This window comes from Eubalaena glacialis, chromosome 3, assembly GCF_028564815.1.
Source record: "Eubalaena glacialis isolate mEubGla1 chromosome 3, mEubGla1.1.hap2.+ XY, whole genome shotgun sequence".
Classification (NCBI taxonomy): Eukaryota; Metazoa; Chordata; class Mammalia; order Artiodactyla; family Balaenidae; genus Eubalaena; species Eubalaena glacialis.
In genome coordinates, this window is record NC_083718.1 from 107,808,228 (window position 1) to 107,828,334 (window position 20,107).

Here is a 20,107-nt window from a genome sequence, read left to right on the forward strand (position 1 = left end):
CCTGCACTACTGCAAGGGACTTCTAACAATTCTCCCTCTTTCAATTTTTGTCACAGTATATGAACATTGAAGTTTCTTAGCTGAATTAGAAAGTCCTTTATGATCAGTCCTTACCTTGCCTCTCCAGGTCTAACTCCTCAGATCCTCCCCCAAAGATATTTTAATTCAAGCCAAAATAACCGCTCATTCATGAATATCTCATGATTTCTCCTAACTTAAACAATGCATGTATCTTTTAGTCTTGCCCTCTACCATTTCTATCATCTGACAAACTACTTCTAATCCTTTAAGTCCTAACACAAACAAATCTCTTCTGTTTCTGTTCCAAAGGCTTCTTAGATGCTTTGTCCTCAATGAGTCTATTATAATTTTATACTTCTATTAAAGCCTATCATAATTTAATACTTCTATTATCCCACTTTATTATAACTGCTTGCATAACTCACACACTCCTAGACTCAACTGGGCAGAGTCTTATTATTTTTTTAATCTCAAAGCCTAATACATAATATATTCAATAAATATATTCATATCAATGAAAGAATGAATAACAAAAGACTATTCAATGTTTGATAAGCCAAAAATTTATCCAAAAATTTGGATTTCATTTTAAAATCTGAATATTTTTATATGTTTGCTTTCACACTATCAACTTTTAATGACAGATGGCTTTTTATGGTAGAGAATGCATGAGTAGTGAGTGTTTTTGGTCTAATATCCATATAAATACAATTAAATTCTCTATATTTAATCATCTTACTAGTCACTGGGGTTAGTTAATATATGTCATATTGTTCTAAATTAAACTTTTTACTAAACTATTAAAATTTCAAAAGTTTATATGATCAAGTAAACTAAAAAAGACTTTAAAAATTTAAAAAAACAGAAATATTAGTTGTCACCTAAGGAAGATATTCGGTTTAATGACCACTAGAGCCCTTCCAAATTGCATCCTCCTGATCTAGGCCTATCTTTCATTTTAAATAATCGCCATACTAAACTAATATTTCTAGAAAATATTCTCCTTTATTTCTTTTCTCAATTTGTGTATATATCAAAGTGTGTCATTAACCCTGTGTAGTATTTATTTTTATATATAGAGCCTCCCTGAAATTCTAAAACTGTGCAAACACTTAATGAGCTGCACTGTAATTTGTCCGTTAATATATCTGTTTCCCCAACTAAACTGTGAGCTCAAGGACAGGTACTATCTTAACCCTCCTTCAATCTTTAGCACAAAGCAGCAGCACAACATGTGATCAATACAAATTTGCCTAATAAATTGGGGAACACAAAACAAAATCACAGAAAAAAACTGAATAAAAGTAAATTAGAAGAGAAATGACTCATTATGATCATCAAATTCTTTATGATTTAAATATGAATGAAACACCCTATATAGCTTAGACTCCCAGAACTACAAAAAAAAAAAATTCTATCATTTTGAATGAAATCTTGACAAGTGGGCTTCACATTCGAAAGACCAAGAAATCCCTCAAGTTTGGGCCAGTGTGCATTCACTCCTGGAAAACGAGAGCTCAAATTTATAAAGTCTACCACAAAACCCACTTTCCGTTTTGAGCATTTCACAAATATTAGAGTATATCAAAGATTTTAAAACTAGTCCCTTGTGCTGGCAAATATAAAGCATATTGATATTCTACAGAAATCTTAAGTGTCAAGAGTTTCCAGGGGCCTCTTTGAATTGCTATACCACTTAACTATGCATCAAGAATCTACTTAATAGAATTGGAATCACAGAACCTAGTTAAAACAACTGGCTTCTTGACATTAAAAAAAAAATGACAAATGGTAAATACAAAGGCAGACCAAGAAGGCATAAAACAAATTATTAAACTATATTTAGTCACCACAATGACCTCACCAAGTCAATACATAGGAAAGGAAGTTAGAGAAAAGGCAATACACACTCAGATATAACAATTTTTTCTATATCTCTTTTAATAACCAATCAATTCTTGATAAAGCAGATTTTCCTACCACCAAATCTTAGGTTTATTCATTTATTTTTTCAATCATTGAACAGATTTTAATTGAGCATCTACAATGTGTTAGGTGCTATCTAGATTCCAGAAATAAATCAATCCTTTTTCCTTTTTGTCCTGATGGAACTTACAGTTTAATGGGGGATACGGACAATAAAGAAATAAACCATCAATGTAGGGACTTTAAGTAGTTCATCTCTAAAACCGATTTATATTAGGAAATATATTTTCTGAATCAGTCATCTATTTTTAATGTAGGTAAATGCAATCAGAAAATTAGCAAAAACTCATCATAGAATTAGAAAAAATCATCATGGGATAAATTCTTTTTTTTTAATATTTATTTATTTATTTGTTTGGCTGCATTGGGTCTTAGTTGCGGCATGTGGGATCTTTAGTTGCGGAATCTTGAGCTGCGGCATGTGGGATCTGATTCCCTGACCAGGGATTGAACCCAGGACCCCTGCATTGGGAGCGTGGAGTCTTAGCCACTAGACCACCAGGGAAGTCCCATCATGGAATAAATTCTAACTTGAAAATAGGAAACAGGACCTATTTTCCCATTTAAAATCTCTGACATTGCTTGGACAGGCCTAATGAGTACTTGTCCCCCCATACAAAAATCACTAGAAACTGTGAAAACCCTATTTCCTGACACATCACTTCTTTGATTAAAACTATAGCCCATGTTGAACATTTGAGACCAACTACATCCAAAATATTAAGCTCTTTATCACTATTATCTATAAATGGGAACAAGACCGCTAGTGATTAATTAAAGCAAATGGAAACCGGCCATGACTACATTCAAAATCATTTACGAATCAGAAATTTTCACAATAGATCTGGGAAGAAACCACACTATGAAGGTGAAATTCTAACTTAATGTTGTGTGATTCCTCTGTAAGGAGCTTGGAAGTCGCCACTTGGTCTTAACAAGAAAAATGCTAAGCAGATTGAAAAGCCAACTTTTTTTTGGATCTGTGAGAGAGGGGAGGACACAGGACAAACCACTGCCTGCAAGACTGGAAAGAAAGACACATGGATACAAGGAATCTTGGCTTCCTGGAGCAGAGACTCAAGAGGGGAAATCACTTCTGCAACCAGTGCCGGGCGGTAGGGAGACTGAAACTGTCAATGATGAATTGCTGGAGGCTCAGTGTGGACAATTCAAAGAGTTAAAAACTCCAGAGGAACCCAGTAACCAGGGGACCCCACAATATTGTGAGATTTACCCCCAAAAGCTTATACAGTAAATATCAGATAAAAACTACTTCTGCTTCCTGCAGGGGGTGGGAAAATGAAACATTTTGAAATAGCCTTCTTAACAAGGCCTGCCCTCGTGGGAAACTAGTTAACCAGAGCATAACCTGCTGGGGTATTGTCAGAGCCTAACTGACCTGGAAGGGAAAGACCCAACTTGAGCCCACTCTGGCCATCCTGACCCAACTAAGAGCAGGGAGGAAAAAAAACTGAACTTTTGTGAAGCTCACGGTCCAGAGGCACAGACTCACTAAAGGACTGAGCCCTAATCACAGGCCTCTAGAACACTTCCTCTCCCCAACACCTCACCACCACATTACTAAAGGCCTGTTTACTTTTATGAGTACATCATGTCCGGCTACCAAGAAAAAAATTACAAGACATACTAAAAGGCAAAAAAACACAATTTGAAGAGAGAGCAAGCATCAGAAACAGATGTGGTAGAGATGTTGGAATTATCAGACCAGGATTTTAAAACAACTCTGATTAATATGCTAAGGGCTCTAATAGATAAAGTAAACAGCATGCAATAACAGACAGACACGGTAAGCAGAGACAGAAATCCTAAGAATGACCAAAAAGAAATGCTTAAGTTGATGTTGCCTTACCACACCAGCAAATGTAAAGATCCATCAGAAATCAAACAACTTCGAAATCACATTTCAGTGATTCTACATACCCCTTTCCTCCTTGTAAATTCTCTGAGATATTTTATCTATCAAATTTATTTTCTGGCTAAATATTTCAATAAAGTTATTCATTTCCATGAACTCCTCGGGGCGGCTTTTAACTCCTCTCATTGATAATGCAACCGCTCTGACCGTCTGCCCCATCCTGCTGAGTAATCCAGGCCCTTGCTTCTTGTGAGAAGAGAGTTCCTACAAACAAAAAAATAAAATATTCGTGATGAAGCAGACAATGATATTCCAAGCCCCAACAACAAAAAAGAAATCTAATTAGAAGAATAAAATAAAGATAATAAAAATGTTTCATATACGTCTTTTTTTTTTCATGTTAATTTGAAGCAGATGAGTTTAGGGTACAGTTCTTTCTCTAAATCTCAGTCTCCTTGATAACATTCCTTTTCAAAGTGCTCATGTAAAACATGTTTCCTCAGAGCATGGATCTTTCAAAGAACAAGGTTTAACAGAGGGAATCACACTTAAGGAGATTACTGGAGAAGATAAGAAGGATGATATGAGATGAAATCCATATTTTATAACAGGAATTTAATAGAAAAATGATTGAGAAAAAGATTTCTTAGGGTCTAAGTATAACTACTCCCTGGAAAAAAAACTGGAAAACTTCATTAATTCTTCAGTTATAATAATAGCTAGCATTTATTAAGAGCTTAATGTTACAGGCACTATACTTGCATTCTTATATACATAACTCACAATAACACTATGAAGTAGGTTCTATTATTATCCTCACTGTACAGAAGAAAACAGAAGCAAAGGAAGGTGTGCTCAAGTTCCAAGAGCAATGAATTAGTGGATAAGGATTGGAATCCTTAGGGGCTTCACTGCTAAGCACTAACCTGCTTTGTCTACTTAAAGTCACTAGAATAATTGGTAAACAGATACTCCCTGACCATAGCTCTGCAACTAACTTATTAACTGGATAAACTGTGACACTATCTCCACTGGCTGACTGTCTTTGGAGAAAGATTTTTAATAAAATATGTAACTAGCTGTTTCTAGTTCTAGTTAACTTAGGAGGGTCAGCTACAGACTTGCAAAGTAGAAATGCTATAAAAGGATACACTAAAGTATTCCTTCAGAAGTATGGCATACTAAAAAAGAACACCAAGAAGGAGGACAAGGGATTCTGAGGATGGTTGTAGCACTTACTGAAACATAGGTTTGAGATCAAATAAAAGATGAAGAGTAACATACACACACACAAAAATCTATAACAATGCTGACTACCAAATCCACAGATAAAAATATTATTATGTATTATTTACCCAAATATTAAATAACATATTATCTTTCTCCAGATCTTCTTTCCTAAAGGTCTTACACAAAATAATATATAAACTTGTTTATTTCCATGTCAATATGATTTTGTGTGCAGATAATAACAGATGCTATTCTTGACCAGGCAACACGTCTATCGAGGAGTGCTACCACATCATTCGATAGAGTAAACATGATCAGAAACGGCACAAGTCACAACTGGCAAGCTGTTACTGCAACTGCTGACTGCCGATAATGTTTCTAACAGCTTCTAAGGGTCTGGAGTCAGGCCACAAATTCATCTCACATAAGTCACATAGGGCTTCCAGACAGCAAGTACCGTCAAGATTGAGATGAATCACTTTTTAGCTTCGATCACTTTAGCAACAACCGAGAGATAGAAAACTCAGCACTGGTCAGTAAGTATTTAATACTGACCATTGTTCTACTTATCATCTTTCTTGGTGAGTTATATCTTCATAGAAGAAAAGAAAAGGAACATATAAGGTTTCTGTATTAGAAATTAGACCCTCTTCAATTAGGTAATTGAAGGGAAAGTAAGGAAATTGTATTATTTACCTATCTCTCCATCCATCCATCCATCTATTTAATAAAATCTTTTATCCTAACTTGAAAAGCCCTGACCAATTACTACTCAAAACAGTGTCAATTTTTAAATGTTTATATATTTTCAGTATTGGCAATATATGCAAGGAGTACCCAGGCATTTAAAAAAAAAAAAATCAGCTACCAAGAGAAATATGAGGATGTATATGTGAGAAAGGTACAAGATTTTCATAACGTTTATACATAGACCTGACACAGGGTTGTATCTGAAGGATCTCTCTCCAATGTTTAAAAACACATCTTAATTCAAGGCCACTGCTACCTGATTTATAAAGGTAAATAAGAGGAAGCATACAACCTACTATACGTATAGATACTAAAGGATTATATGAGTATAAATCAAAATCCTTTACCCAAGCTTGTGCAGTAAGAAAAACTTTAAAGTCTTCATTAAATGTTAGAGTTGGATGATCAGCAATTCGGTTCAAAAATTTATGCAATGCCTTCCTGCGTGTCTCAATGAAGTCATCGTTAAAGCGTTCCACCATTCCTTTCACTATAAACTTTTCTGGCAACGGCTAGGGCAAAAAAATTTAAAAAGGTATCTGAGCATTATGTGGCACAGGATTATAAGGAATTCTACACTTTTTCTTTTTGGAAGATTATTTGAACGTGTGATCATTTCTTATAAAAATAATTTTTCAAAATTCACAACGCTAGAGCCAATCACTGTAAAATCTTAACACATTACAATAGTTTAAAAAAACAAATCTGTACATAGATTGAAAAGTTTAAAAACAAATGTTCCTAAGATAAATGAATTATACTGAATTAAAAGGTCTGAAATTGGGTGTTAGGCATTCTAACGATTCACAAGACAAAATGGCAGTTATTCTGTGAAAAAAAAAATGTAAACTTACTGGAATAATCAGAGTGGGGTGTGCTTCTTCAAGTCTTTCTTTCAACCAAAGGAAATCTTGATAACGTCTCCTAACTTCAAATTCACTGGAGTCAAATTCCCCACGAGACGTCTGAAGAAAGTAGGAGAAAATAACAGCACATGCAATATAAGACAGAAGACATTTGCCTAATGTTATTTTAGACATTCTGAAATAAATGGGTCTCTAAGAAAAACTAACAAATTCTAATTATTCAGTGTTTGTCAGCCTGTCTTTTTTTTTTTTTTTTTGCAGACATCAATTCATGTAGCAGATGAAACAAAGCAAACTTTCCAGTATTCCCAGAAAGAAAGCAAACATCATGCTCAAATTTAAAATCCAAACTGAAAAAATCTGTCTTAGAGCAACCATCTGTCTTCCACAAGATTTTAACTACTATTATCTTTGGCATGACTTTCTTGCTAACAAGAAAGTGTGTTCTGAATTTAGGTTTCAAATATATTTCATTTTTCAAGATGATCAGAATTCAGAATTTGAGGAAAGTCCTATTTTTGCAACTTGGAAAATAACCTGAACATAACTGAGAAAAAAATGTTTTCCTGGAATTTGCTCAAATGAATTGCTTTGCTAAAATTTGCTTTTAGTATTTGAAAATTCTAACATTATACAGAGTGATTTTACCGCTTTTTAAAAATGTCATTAATGGAAATTTAATGTGAAAAGAAAATCTTCCTATCATTTCTCAAGGAATTCTGAGCTACATGCCTAAACTCCTAAAAACTAAGCAAATACATTAAAATATCTGTTCTTAACAAACTAAAAATCTATTCCAACACACATGACAAGAAGAACATGGGTAAAATATCAACCTCACTTCTATTACCTGAATCCCAAGCCAGATACAAAAATAGCTTAGATAATGCGCCCTCACCTATCATAAGACAAAAAGTCATTTATATAATTTTTTTTAAAAAATTATACACAGTAATATTAAGTTTGAGATTTTCCTGGAGAAGTAAACATGGAATAAATAACACATTACATATTTCACATTCACCAGAAATATCAATCACCCACACAGACGAACACAATTGTAAAATTAAGCAGTTCAAGTCAAAATAAGATGCAATCTTAATTGTCATAAAATAAGGCTCACAAAAGCTATACTTGAAAAGTTTATTCTTTTAAAATGAATGTTTAGAATACCATAAAATATATCTTAGCAAAACATTCCCTTTTTAGCGGGAAAAAGTGGAGGTAAATGAGATGCAAAAGTCTAAGGAACTACATGTTCAAAAAACACTACAAAATCTAACTATTATGCCAAATGGTACAAGTTGTGGAAATCGTAAAAATAGGCAAACTAAATCTAGTAGAAACACAGTTTAACAAATATATATACAAGTTGGTATGTGTATATATATATATGCAAATACATAAACATGCATACATACATATGCACACAAAACATGTTTAGAGTCACTCATTAAACAACACTTACTGACACCTCCTCATACCTGGCACATACGTATAGGTTCACTACCCATTTCCAAGAAAATAAAATGGCATAACTAACAATAAAAACACTCAAACACTGGGAAGTTAAAGTAAGATTGAGCTTTACATGTCTTCAAGAATTCCCCAAACTTCAAGTAAACACAAAAGAAACTTGTATAAATTCCAGCAACAGAAAGATATAAAATCAAGTCAAATAATTGGTTGATTCTGTCCTCATCACTCTGCCACTGACTTAAAAGAGTTCCCTAACATACTACAATAACAGAAGAAAACAGAGGATAAGTACAAATCTTAAGGATAGTGCATTCTTTCTTCCTACTTTAAGACTTCATTGGACTTCTAAAGGGTTATAAGTTATATATTATTTGTGCTCCAAAATAACTTTTTAGAACACAAGTTCTTTCTAAGTTGGAAATTTGTCATCAAACCCTGTTATTCCTACTGTTTGGAAGCTTTATCTCTATCTTCTAATCTAGAATACAGTTTTCCATGGAAAGTAAATTGTGAATGGTGTTTCATGTCTGACCATAAGAGCTTGCATACTTGAAGTTTAGGACTAATGGACTCATGTGATCTATACCGCAAAATGCATTTATTTAACAAATACTGACCTTTGGTCAAGGGCAAACAGTTACTCTAAATTGGAGGATTTAGAAAACTGTTTTTGAGGGAAAATGAATCTCAGAATCAAGAATATACTTTAACCCCCAACTACATACTGGCAGGCATTTATGAGTTTGTCTTCATGATGAGGATGTGAGAGGACAGACCCCTATTAAACCTCTGAGTTCTTACTCCTACATGTCCTAAGTCAAGGCACATCTCTAATCTCTGAAACAGAAAGTACTTCTTTAGAGCAGTCACCTCAGATACTCTAACCTGGAGAATAAAGGGTAATTTCCCATAAGGGGAACAGATGCCAGGAATGTGGGCTTCCTGATATAATTATTTACAATCAGGTCACCCTTAAGTATTTCTAAGTAGGAGATTGCCAGTGTACATGTAGGTATATGAGCATGTGCATTTATCCTTTTTTTTTTTTATGAATGTGTATCTTTATTTTTTATTTTATTATTATTATTTTTAACATCTTTATTGGAGTATAATTGCTTTACAATGGTGTGTTAGTTTCTGCTTTATAACAAAGTGAATCAGTTATACATATACATATATCCCCATATCTCTTCCCTCTTGCATCTCCCTCCCTCACACCCTCCCTATCCTACCCCTCTAGGTGGTCACAAAGCACCTGGTTGATATCCCTGTGCTATGCGGTTGCTTCCCACTAGCTATCTGCTTTACATTTCGTAGTGTATATATGTCCACGCCACTCTCTCACTTTGTGGCAGCTTACCCCTCCCCCTCCCCATATCCTCAAGTTCATTCTCTAGTAGGTCTGCGTCTTTATTCACGTCTTGCCCCTAGGTTCTTCATGACCATTTTTTTTGTTTGTTTTTTAGATTCCATATATATGTGTTAGCATATGGTATTTGTTTTTCTCTTTCTGACTTACTTCACTCTGTATGACAGACTCTAGGTCCATCCACCTCACCACAAATAACTCAAATTCGTTTCTTTTTATGGCTGAGTAATATTCCACTGTATATATGTGCCACATCTTCTTTATCCATTCATCTGTCAATGGACACTTAGGTTGCTTCCATGTCCTGGCTACTGTAAATAGAGCTGCAATGAACATTGTGGTACACGACTCTTTTTGAATTATGGTTTTCTCAGGGTATATGCCCAGTAGTGCGATTGCTGGGTCATATGGTAGTTCTATTTTTAGTTTTTGAAGGACTCTCCATACTGTTCTCCATAGTGCCTGTACCAATTTACATTCCCACCAACAGTGCAAGAGGGTTCCCTTTTCTCCACACCCTCTCCAGCAGGGAGAGGGTGTGTTGGGTCGTTTCTGTGAGGGGGCTTTCTCTCTAGTTGTGGCAAGCAGGGGCCACTGTTCATCGCGGTGCGTGGGCCTCTCACTATCGCGGCCTCTCTTGTTGCAGAGCACAGGCTCCAGACACGCAGGCTCAGTAATTGTGGCTCACGGGCCTAGTTGCTCCACGGCATGTGGGATATTCCCAGACCAGGGCTCGAACCCGTGTCCCCTGCATTGGCAGGCAGAGTCTCAACCACTGCGCCACCAGGAAAGCCCTGTTTCTAGATTTTTTGATGATGGCCATTCTGACCTGTGTGAGATGATATCGCATTGTAGTTTTGATTTGCATTTCTCTAATGATTAATGATGTTGAGCATTCTTTCATGTGTTTGTTGGCAATCTGTATATCTTCTTTGGAGAAATGTCTATGTAGGTCTTCTGCCCATTTTTGGATTGGGTTGTTTGTTTTTTTGATACTGAGCTGCATGAGTTGCTTGTAAATTTTGGAGATTAATCCTTTGTCAGTTGCTTCATTTGCAAATATTTTCTTCCATTCTGAGGGCTGTCTTTTCGTCTTGTTTATGGTTTACTTTGCTGTGAAAACCTTTTAAGTTTCATTAGGTTCCATTTGTTTATTTTTGTTTTTATTTCCATTTCTCTAGGAGGTGGGTCAAAAAGGATCTTGCTGTGATTTATGTCATAGAGTGTTCTGCCTATGCTTTCCTCTCAGAGTTTTATAGTGTCTGGCCTTACACTTAGGTCTTTAATCCATTTTGAGTTTATTTTTGTGTATGGTGCTAGGGAGTGTTCTAATTTCATTCTTTTACATGTACCTGTCCAGTTTTCCCAGCACCACTTATTGAAGAGGCTGTCTTTTCTCCACTGTATATTCCTGCCTCCTTTATCAAAGATAAGGTGACCATACGTGCATGGGTTTATCTCTGGGCTTTCTATCCTGTTCCATTGATCTATATTTCTGTTTTTGTGCCAGTACCAAACTGTCTTGATTACTGTAGCTTTGTAGTATAGTCTGAAGTCAGAGAGCCTGATTCCTCCAGCTCTGTTTTTCTTTCTCAAGATTGCTTTGGCTATTCGGGGTCTTTTGTGTTTCCATACAAATTGTGAAATTTTTTGTTCTAGTTCTGTGAAAAATACCAGTGGTAGTTTGATAGGGATTGCATTGAATCTGTACATTGCTTTGGGTAGTATAGTCATTTTCACAATGTTGATTCTTCCAATCCAAGAACATGGTATATCTCTCCATCTGTTTGTATCATCTTTAATTTCTTCCATCAGTGTCTTATACTTTTCTACATACAGGTCTTTTGTCTCCTTAGGTAGGTTTATTCCTAGGTATTTTATTCTTTTTGCTGCAGCGGTAAATGGGAGTGTTTTCTTAATTTCACTTTCAGATTTTTCATCATTAGTGTATAGGAAAGGAAGAGATTTCTGTGCATTAATCTTGTATCCTGCTACTTTACCAAATTCATTGATTAGCTCTAGTAGTTTTCTGGTAGCATCTTTAGGAGTCTCTATGTATAGTGTCATGTCATCTGCAAACAGTGACAGCTTTACTTCTTTTCCGATTTGGATTCCTTTTATTTCTTTTTCTTCTCTGATTGTTGTGGCTAAGATTTCCAAAACTATGTTGAATAATAGTGGTGAGAGTGGGCAACCTTGTCTTGTTCCTGATAGTGGAAATGGTTTCAGGTTTTCACCATTGAGGATCATGTTGGCTGTGGGTTTGTCATATATGGCCTTTATTATGTTGAGGTAAGTTCCTTCTATGCCTACTTTCTGGAGAGTTTTTATCATAAATGGGTGTTGAATTTTTTCAAAAGCTTTCTCTGCATCTATTGAGATGATCATATGGTTTTTCTCCTTCAATTTGTTAATATGGTGTATCACATTGATTGATTTGCGTATACTGAAGAATCCTTGCATTCCTGGGAGAAACCCCACTTGATCATGGTGTATGATCCTTTTAATGTGCTGTTGGATTCTGTTTGCCAGTATTTTGTTGAGGATTTTTGCATCCACGTTCATCAGTGATATTAGCCTATAGTTTTCTTTCTTTGTGACATCTTTGTCTGGTTTTGGTATCAGGGTGATGGTGGCCTCGTAGAATGAGTTTGGGAGTGTTCCTCCCTCTGCTGTATTTTGGAAGAGTTTGAGAAAGATAGGTGTTAGCTCTTCTCTAAATGTTTGAGAGAATTCGCCTGTGAAGCCATCTGGTCCTGGGCTTTTGTTTGTTGGAAGGTTTTAAATCACTGTTTCAATTTCAGTGCTTGTGATTGGTCTGTTCATATTTTCTATTTCTTCCTGGTTCAGTCTCAGAAGGTTGTGCATTTCTAAGAATTTTTCCATTTCTTCCAGGTTGTCCATTTTATTGGCATACAGTTGCTTGTAGTAATCTCTCATGATCCTTTGTATTTCTGCAGTGTCAGTTGTTACTTCTCCTTTTTCATTTCTAATTCTATTGATTTGAGTCTTCTCCTTTTTTTTCTTAATGAGTCTGGCTAATGGTTTATCAATTTTGTTTATCTTCTCAAAGAACCAGCTTTTAGTTTTATTGATGTTTGCTATCATTTCTTTCATTTCTTTTTCATTTATTTCTCATCTGATCTTTATGATTTCTTTCCTTCTGCTAACGTTGCGGTTTTTTTATTCTTCTTTTCTAATTGCTTTAGGTGTACGGTTAGGTTGTTTATTTGAGATGTTTCTTGTTTCTTAAGGTAGGATAGTATTGCTATAAACTTCCCTCTTAGAACTGCTTTTGCTGCATCCCATAGGTTTCGGGTTGTCGTGTTTTCATTGTCATTTGTTTCAAGGTATTTTTTGATTTCCTCTTTGATTTCTTCAGTGATCTCTTGGTTATTAAGTAGTGTATTGTTTAGCCTCCATGTGTTTGTATTTTTTAAAGGTTTTTTCCTGTAATTGATATCTAGTCTCATAGCATTGTGGTCAGAAAAGATACTTGATATGATTTCAATTGTCTTAAATTTACCAAGGCTTTATTTGTGACCCAAGATATGATCTATCCTGGAGAATGTTCCATGAGCACTTGAGAAGAAATATTCTGTTGTGTTTGGATGGAATGTCCTATAAATATCAATTAAGTCCATCTTGTTTAATGTATCATTTAAAGCTTGTGTTTCCTTCTTTATTTTCATTTTGGATGATCTGTCCATTGGTGAAAGTGGGGTCTTAAAGTCTCCTACTATGATTGTGTTACTGTTGATTTCCCCTTTTATGGCTGTTAGTATTTGCCTTATGTATTGAGGTGCTCCTATGTTGGGTGCATAAATATTTACAATTGTTATATCTTCTTGGATTGATCCCTTGATCATTATGTAGTGTCCTTCTTTGTCTCTTGTAATAGTCTTTGTTTTAAAGTCTATTTTGTCTGATATGAGAATTGCTACTCCAGCTTTCTTTTGATTTCCATTTGCATGGAATATCTTTTTCCATCCCCTCACTTTCAGTCTGTATGTGTCCCTAGGTCTGAAGTGGGTCTCTTGTAGACAGCGTATATACGGGTCTTGTTTTTGTATCCATTCAGCCAGTCTATGTGTTTTGGTTGGAGAATTTAATCCATTTACATCTAAGGTAGTTATCGATATGTATGTTCCTATTACCATTTTCTTAATTGTTTTAGGTTTGTTATTGTAGGTCTTTTCCTTCTCTTGTGTTTCCTGCCTAGAGAAGTTTCTTTAGCATTTGTTGGAAAGCTGGTTTGGTGGTGCTGAACTCTCTTAACTTTTGCTTCTCTGTAAAGGTTTTAATTTCTCCGTCAAATCTGAATGAGATCCTTGCTGGTTGGAGTAATCTTGGTTTTAGGTTTTTCCCCTTCATCACTTTAAATATGTCCTGCCTCTCTCTTCTGGCTTGCAGAGTTTCTGCTGAACGATCAGCTGTTAACCTTAAGGGGATTCCCTTGTGTGTTATTTGTTGTTTTTCCCTTGTTGCTTTTAATATTTTTTCTTTGTATTTAATTTTTGATAGTTTGATTAATATGTGTCTTGGCGTGTTTCTCCTTGGATTTATCCTCTATGGGATTCTCTGTGCTTCCTGGACTTGATTAACTATTTCCTTTACCATATTAGGGAAGTTTTCAATTATAATCTCTTCAAATATTTTCTCAATCCCTTTCTTTTTCTCTTCTTCTTCTGGGACCCCTATAATTCGAATGTTGGTGTGTTTAATGTTGTCCCGAGGTCTCTGAGACTGTCCTCAATTCTTTTCATTCTTTTTTCTTTATTCTGCTCTGCAGTAGTTACTTCCACTATTTTATCTTCCAGGTCACTTATCCGTTCTGCCTCAGTTATTCTGCTATTGATCCCTTCTAGGGAATTTTTAATATCATTTATTGTGTTGTTCATACTGTTTGTTTGCTCTTTAGTTCTTCTAGGTCCTTGTTAAACGTTTCTTGTATTTTCTCCATTCTATTTCCAAGATTTTGGATCATCTTTACTATCATTATTCTGAATTCTTTTTCAGGTAAACTGCCTATTTCCTGTTCATTTGTTAGGTCTGCTGCGTTTTTGTCTTGCTCCTTCATCTGCTGTGTGTGTCTCCGTCTTCTCATTTTGCTTAACTTACTGTGTTTGGAGTCTCCTTTTCACAGGCTGCAGGTTCGTAGTTCCCGTTGTTTTTGGTGTCTGCCCCTAGTGGCTAAGGTTGGTTCAGTGGGTTGTGTAGGCTTCCTGGTGGCGCGGACTAGTGCCTGTGTTCTGGTGGATGAGGCTGGATCTTGTCTTTCTGGTGGGCACGTCCACATCTGGTGGTGTGTTTTGGGGTGTCTGTGGCCTTATGATTTTAGGCGGCCTCTCTGCTAATGGGTGGGGTTGTGTTCCTGTCTTGTTAGTTGCTTGGCATAGGGTGCCCAGCACTGTAGCCTCCTGGTCGTTGAGTGGAGCTGGGTTTTGATGTTGAGATGGAGATCTCTGGGAGATTTTCACTGTTTGATATTACTTGGAGCTGGGAGGTCTCTTGTGGACCAACGTCCTGAACTTGTCTCTCCCACCTCAGAGGCACAGCCCTGACGCCTGGCTGGAGCACCAAGAGCCTGTCATCCACACGGCTCAGAATAAAAGGGAGAATAAAAAAGAAAGAAAGAAAGAAGAAGATAAAATGAAATAAAATAAAATAAAGTTATTAAAATAAAAAATAATTTAAAAAAAAATTTTTAAGTAATAAAAAAAAAGAAAGAAAGACGAGAGCAACCAAACCAAAAAACAAATCTACCAATGATAACAGGCGCTAAAAACTATACTAAAACAAACAAACAAACAAAAAACGGACAGACAGAATCCTAGGACAAATGGTAAAAGCAAAGCTATACAGACAAAATCACATACAAAAACATATACATACACACTCACAAAAAGAGAAAAAGGGAAAAAAATATATATATATCGTTGATCCCAAAGTCCACCTCCTCAATTTGGGATGATTCGTTGTCTATTCAGGTATTCCACAGATGCAGGGTACATCAAGTTGATTGTGGACATTTAATCCGCTGCTCCTGAGGCTGCTGGGAGAGATTTCCCTTTCTCTTCTTTGTTCACACAGCTCCTGGGGTTCAGCTTTGGATTTGGCCCGCCTCTGCGTGTAGGTCGCCTGAGGGCGTCTGTTCTTCGCTCAGACAGGACGGGGTTAAAGGAGCAGCTGATTTGGGGGCTCTGGCTCACTCAGGCCAGGGGGAGGGAGGGGTACAGAGTGCAGGGGGAGCCTGCAGCGGCAGAGGCCAGTGTGACATTACAACAGCCTGAGGTGCCATGTGTTCTCCCGGGGAAGTTGTCCCTGGGTCACGGGACCCTGGCAGTGGCGGGCTGCACAGGCTCCCGGGAAGGGAGGTGTGGATAGTGACCTGTGCTTGCTCACAGGCTTCTTGGTGGCTGCAGCAGCAGCCTTAGCGTCTCTTGCCTGTCTCTGGGGTCCACGCTGATAGCCGCGGCTCATGCCCGTCTCTGGAGCTCGTTTAGGCGGTGCTATTAATCCCCTCTCCTAGTGCACCAGGAAACAAAGAGGCAAGAAAAAGTCTCTTGCCTCTTCAGCAGCTCCAGACTTTTTCCCGGACTCCCTCCCGGCTAGCTGTGGCGCACTAGCCCCCTTCAGGCTGTGTTCACGCAGTCAACCCCAGTCCTCTCCCTGGGATCTGACTTCTGAAGCCCAAGCCTCAGCTCCCAGCCCCCATCTGTCCCGGTGGGTGAGCAGACAAGCCTCTGAGGCTAGTGAGTGCTGGTTAGCACCGATCCTCTGTGTGGGAATCTCTCCGCTTTGCCCTCTGCCCCCCTGCTGCTGCGCTCTCCTCCGTGGCTCCGAAGCTTCCACCCTCCACCACTCCCCGTCTCTGCCCACAAAGGGCCTTCCTAGTGTGTGGAAACCTTTCCTCCTTCACAGCTCCCTCCCACTGGTGCAGGTCCTGTCCCTATTCTTTTGTCTCTGTTTTTTCTTTTTTCTTTTGCCCTACCCAGGTACGTGGGGAGTTTCTTGCCTTTTGGGAGGTCTGAGGTCTTCTGCCAGCGTTCAGTAGGTGTTCTGTAGGAGTTGTTCCACATGTAGATGTATTTCTGATGTATTTGTGGGGAGGAAGGTGATCTGCACGTTTTACTCCTCCGCCATCTTGAAGCTCCTCCTGCATTTATCCTTATAATCTTGGTGTCCATGAATGTAAACTTTTAAAAAAATATTTATTTACTTATTTATGTTTGGCTGCGTTGGGTCTTCGCTGCTGCGCGCGGGCCTTCTCTAGTTGCGGCGAGCGGGGGCTACTCTTTGCTGCAGTGCACAGGCTTCTCATTGGGGTGGCTTCTCTTGTGGAGCATGGCCTCTAGGCGCACAGGCTTCAGTACTCATGGCACACGGGCTCCATAGTTGTGGCCCACGGGCTCTAGAGCACAGGCTTAGTAGTTGTGGCTCACGGGCTTAGCTGCTCCGCAGCATGTGGGATCTTCCTAGACCAGGGCTCGAACCCGTGTCCCCTGTATTGGCAGGCAGATTCTTAACCACTGCACCACAAGGGAAGTCCATAAATTTTTATAAAACTAAAACTTTCCCAGGGTAGCCATCTTTGAACCCCCTAATTTGATGGAGTACCCACGCTCATAAAATTCTGTATTTTTCTGTCACAGTATTTATAACTATAATTAATTAATTAAATATATAATTATTTAAGATCCATCACCCCCCTATACTGAAAACTCCATGAAGGTAGGGGGTATGTCTGTCTTGATTGCTGGTGTAGTCTCAACATACCAGTCTGGTGCTTGGGACATAAGTGGCACTCAACAGAAATTTATTGAATATATGAGTAAATGAATAAGTGATAATAAGTGAATAACAAAGAAAATATTATGTTTGATAACACAATATACATCTACTAAATGTTTATAAATTTGTTCTGCAATGCATATTTTAGTATATATAGGTATAGTCTATACACTAGGATGGAGTAAAAGTAATCAGATGTAGAATAAAGGGACTTAGTTTATAAAAGTTAAGCCAAAAGATAGTTTGCCATAATCATATACAGATGCACAAAAGTATAATGAAAATCTATATAGTAAGGAAGTAAAGCAAACTGTCTAGATTTAAATCTTAGCTCAGCTAATGACTGTGTTGTATAACCTTTGGCAAGTTTTGAGTTTCATTGGGCTCATTCACAAAATGGGGGTAAATCAAGATCCAGGATTGTTGTGAGCTTCAGATGAGTTAAAACATATAAAGTGGTTAGAACATTGCCTGGCACAAATTAGTCCCACAATAAAAGTTAGTTTAACACACTATAATATTATCACTATCACTATTACTACTACTACTACAAGAGCAGTACATTTAAAATATGATGTAATATGGATAACTCATAAGAACTGTATGTCTATGATTAGAATGAAGTCCATAGGGTGGCTTATAAAGTGTCTTTCTGAAAGAAACAAATGAGGGGAAAATAATTCAGTTTCACAAAATCTTTGCTAGAAAGGGTAATGAAAATGGATGATTATAATTATAACAGTAGTAACAGGAGAAATCTGGCTCTATTCTTAGCAGTGTGTCGGTATTAACACACTAAATATTCACAAAGACCGTACGAGGTTAGTACTGTTATCTTATTTACAAATGAGGAAACTAAGCATAGAGAGGTTAATTAAATAGCAAGGAAGGGGGGCGATCAAGATTCAACTCCATGCTCTCCTGCTCTACAGCCTCTTGATATGACTATGATACTATAAATTTCTTCACTCACTGACTCACTGAAAAGGTTAAATTGCTAACTTGCTATATCCCAAGGATTGTGTTTAGAATTATGGATAACTTAAGATACAATTACCTTCCTTGAGAAGCTCACAGACTCATTGGGAATAAATAAAAATAAACACACAGTTAATGACCTACACACAGGTAGGTGACAATTACTGAATACTTATTATATGTTAGGCACTTTGCTAAGTGTTTTACATTGATCAGTTATCCTAACTTAATTCTTACAGCAACTCTACAGAACCAGGTTCTATTATCATTTCAGTCTTATAAATTAAAAAACAAAAAAACCCTGAGGCTTAGAAGGACTAAATATAGGCTTTTGATTTCTTTGCTACACTGACTGTGGTATCTTATATTCTTTAAGAGTTCAGTGAGAACACTGTGAGCAAACAGAAGAAAGAGGACTCAGCTTGTGGGGCAGAGGTGGTGGGCATCATTTTGAATTGTATCTTGAAAAACAAACAGTAACTCTTCTGTCTGAAAGCGGGAAGGGCATACCAGACAGAAGAAAAAGCATATGTAAAGTCATGAGAGCAAGAAATAGCCTAGAATATTCAGATAAAAGAGGTAGTTCTATGCAAGTGGAGAGCAGGGCTATTAAAAGTCGGGAGTAAGAGGTGAGTCATATATGGTATGCTGGCCCCAGACTGAGAAGTTCTCTATATATCATACAAAGGAGTCTGCACTTTGTTCTGTAGGAAGTGAGGAGCCAAGGAAGGATCTTAAGAATTTGAGTAAAGAGATCAGATATATACATCTTTATGCAACATAAATAGCAGCAGTGTGGAGGCTGCACTGGAAGAAGTGATTATATGCACAGGGTCCAAAAGCTTTGCAGCTACAAAAGAGATGCACTACAAGAGATGTAGAGTGAGGCTTCATAAACAAAATATTATAACTTATAAATAGAATTCTTGAAGGCTGCTATTACACAAAGGACTTTAAAACAAGATTATACTATTTGGTTTTTTTACTTTTTCAGAGTAAACTGTCTTTTTGCAGAGCCTTGTCCTAGGAGTCAGGAGACTCGGATTCTAGATCTGTCCTTGCATCATTAAACAACTAACAGTATCTCATATATTGATATAAGATAAAGTGGCCATTTGCTCTTATTTGGAAAACAAATGAAATTATTTTTTTGGAATCTTCAGAAGAAATGTGAACACAAATTACTGTATCATGTTTTTAATTAGTTGTTTTCTTTATTAGCAAACTGAGGCTCTTCTTTTCCAAATATATTTCTTTATAATTTTTAAACTAAAAACCTAAAATATTCCTATTTTAAGAAGCACAACTGCTAAAATACAAGTGACTGGTACTCAGGTTAAATTGAATTCATACAGAACAAGTGAAGGATAGATAAGATGCAATGTCTTACTCAAAATGGCTGAAAAACTAGAAGTCAATTCAGTTAAGATTCTCTAAGTTGAGTGTCAAAGTGAACAATTCAGTTAAGATTCTCTAAGTTGAGTGTCAAAGTGAACAAGAAGCAGTTCCAAAAGTTCAAAGAAGCAACTATATTCAAGAAAATGTTCATTGAATACTTACCTTAGTAATAATCCTATAAGTAATGAACGTTTCAATTGTAGTAACATGGCTTTCAGGTTCATCAACTGTAATGAAAATATCTTTCAAATCTGGCTCATCTTCAAACTTGACTTGGTTTATCATTGATAAAGGAGATGTTGGCATCATAGGGCTGAAGGAATTCATGTCCATCAATGAGGCATCCTAGGAATAAAACAA

General features: G+C 36.9%; 1 protein-coding gene across 3 annotated transcripts in view; it reads right to left on the reverse strand.

Moving 5' to 3' along the window:
- The window catches only part of SNX7 (sorting nexin 7), a 113,604-nt gene that overhangs the window by 62,742 nt on the left and 30,755 nt on the right, over window positions 1–20,107 (reverse strand). For 2 of the 3 annotated variants that reach the window (XM_061186286.1, XM_061186288.1), the window contains exons 2-5: window positions 19,910–20,092; window positions 6,718–6,828; window positions 6,211–6,375; window positions 3,949–4,147 (exon numbers count right to left, since the gene is read on the reverse strand). In XM_061186286.1, coding sequence (XP_061042269.1) covers window positions 3,949–4,147; window positions 6,211–6,375; window positions 6,718–6,828; window positions 19,910–20,092 — 658 coding nt within the window. The remainder of the gene's footprint in view (window positions 1–3,948; window positions 4,148–6,210; window positions 6,376–6,717; window positions 6,829–19,909; window positions 20,093–20,107) is intronic. The other variant, XM_061186289.1, reaches the window with a different exon arrangement.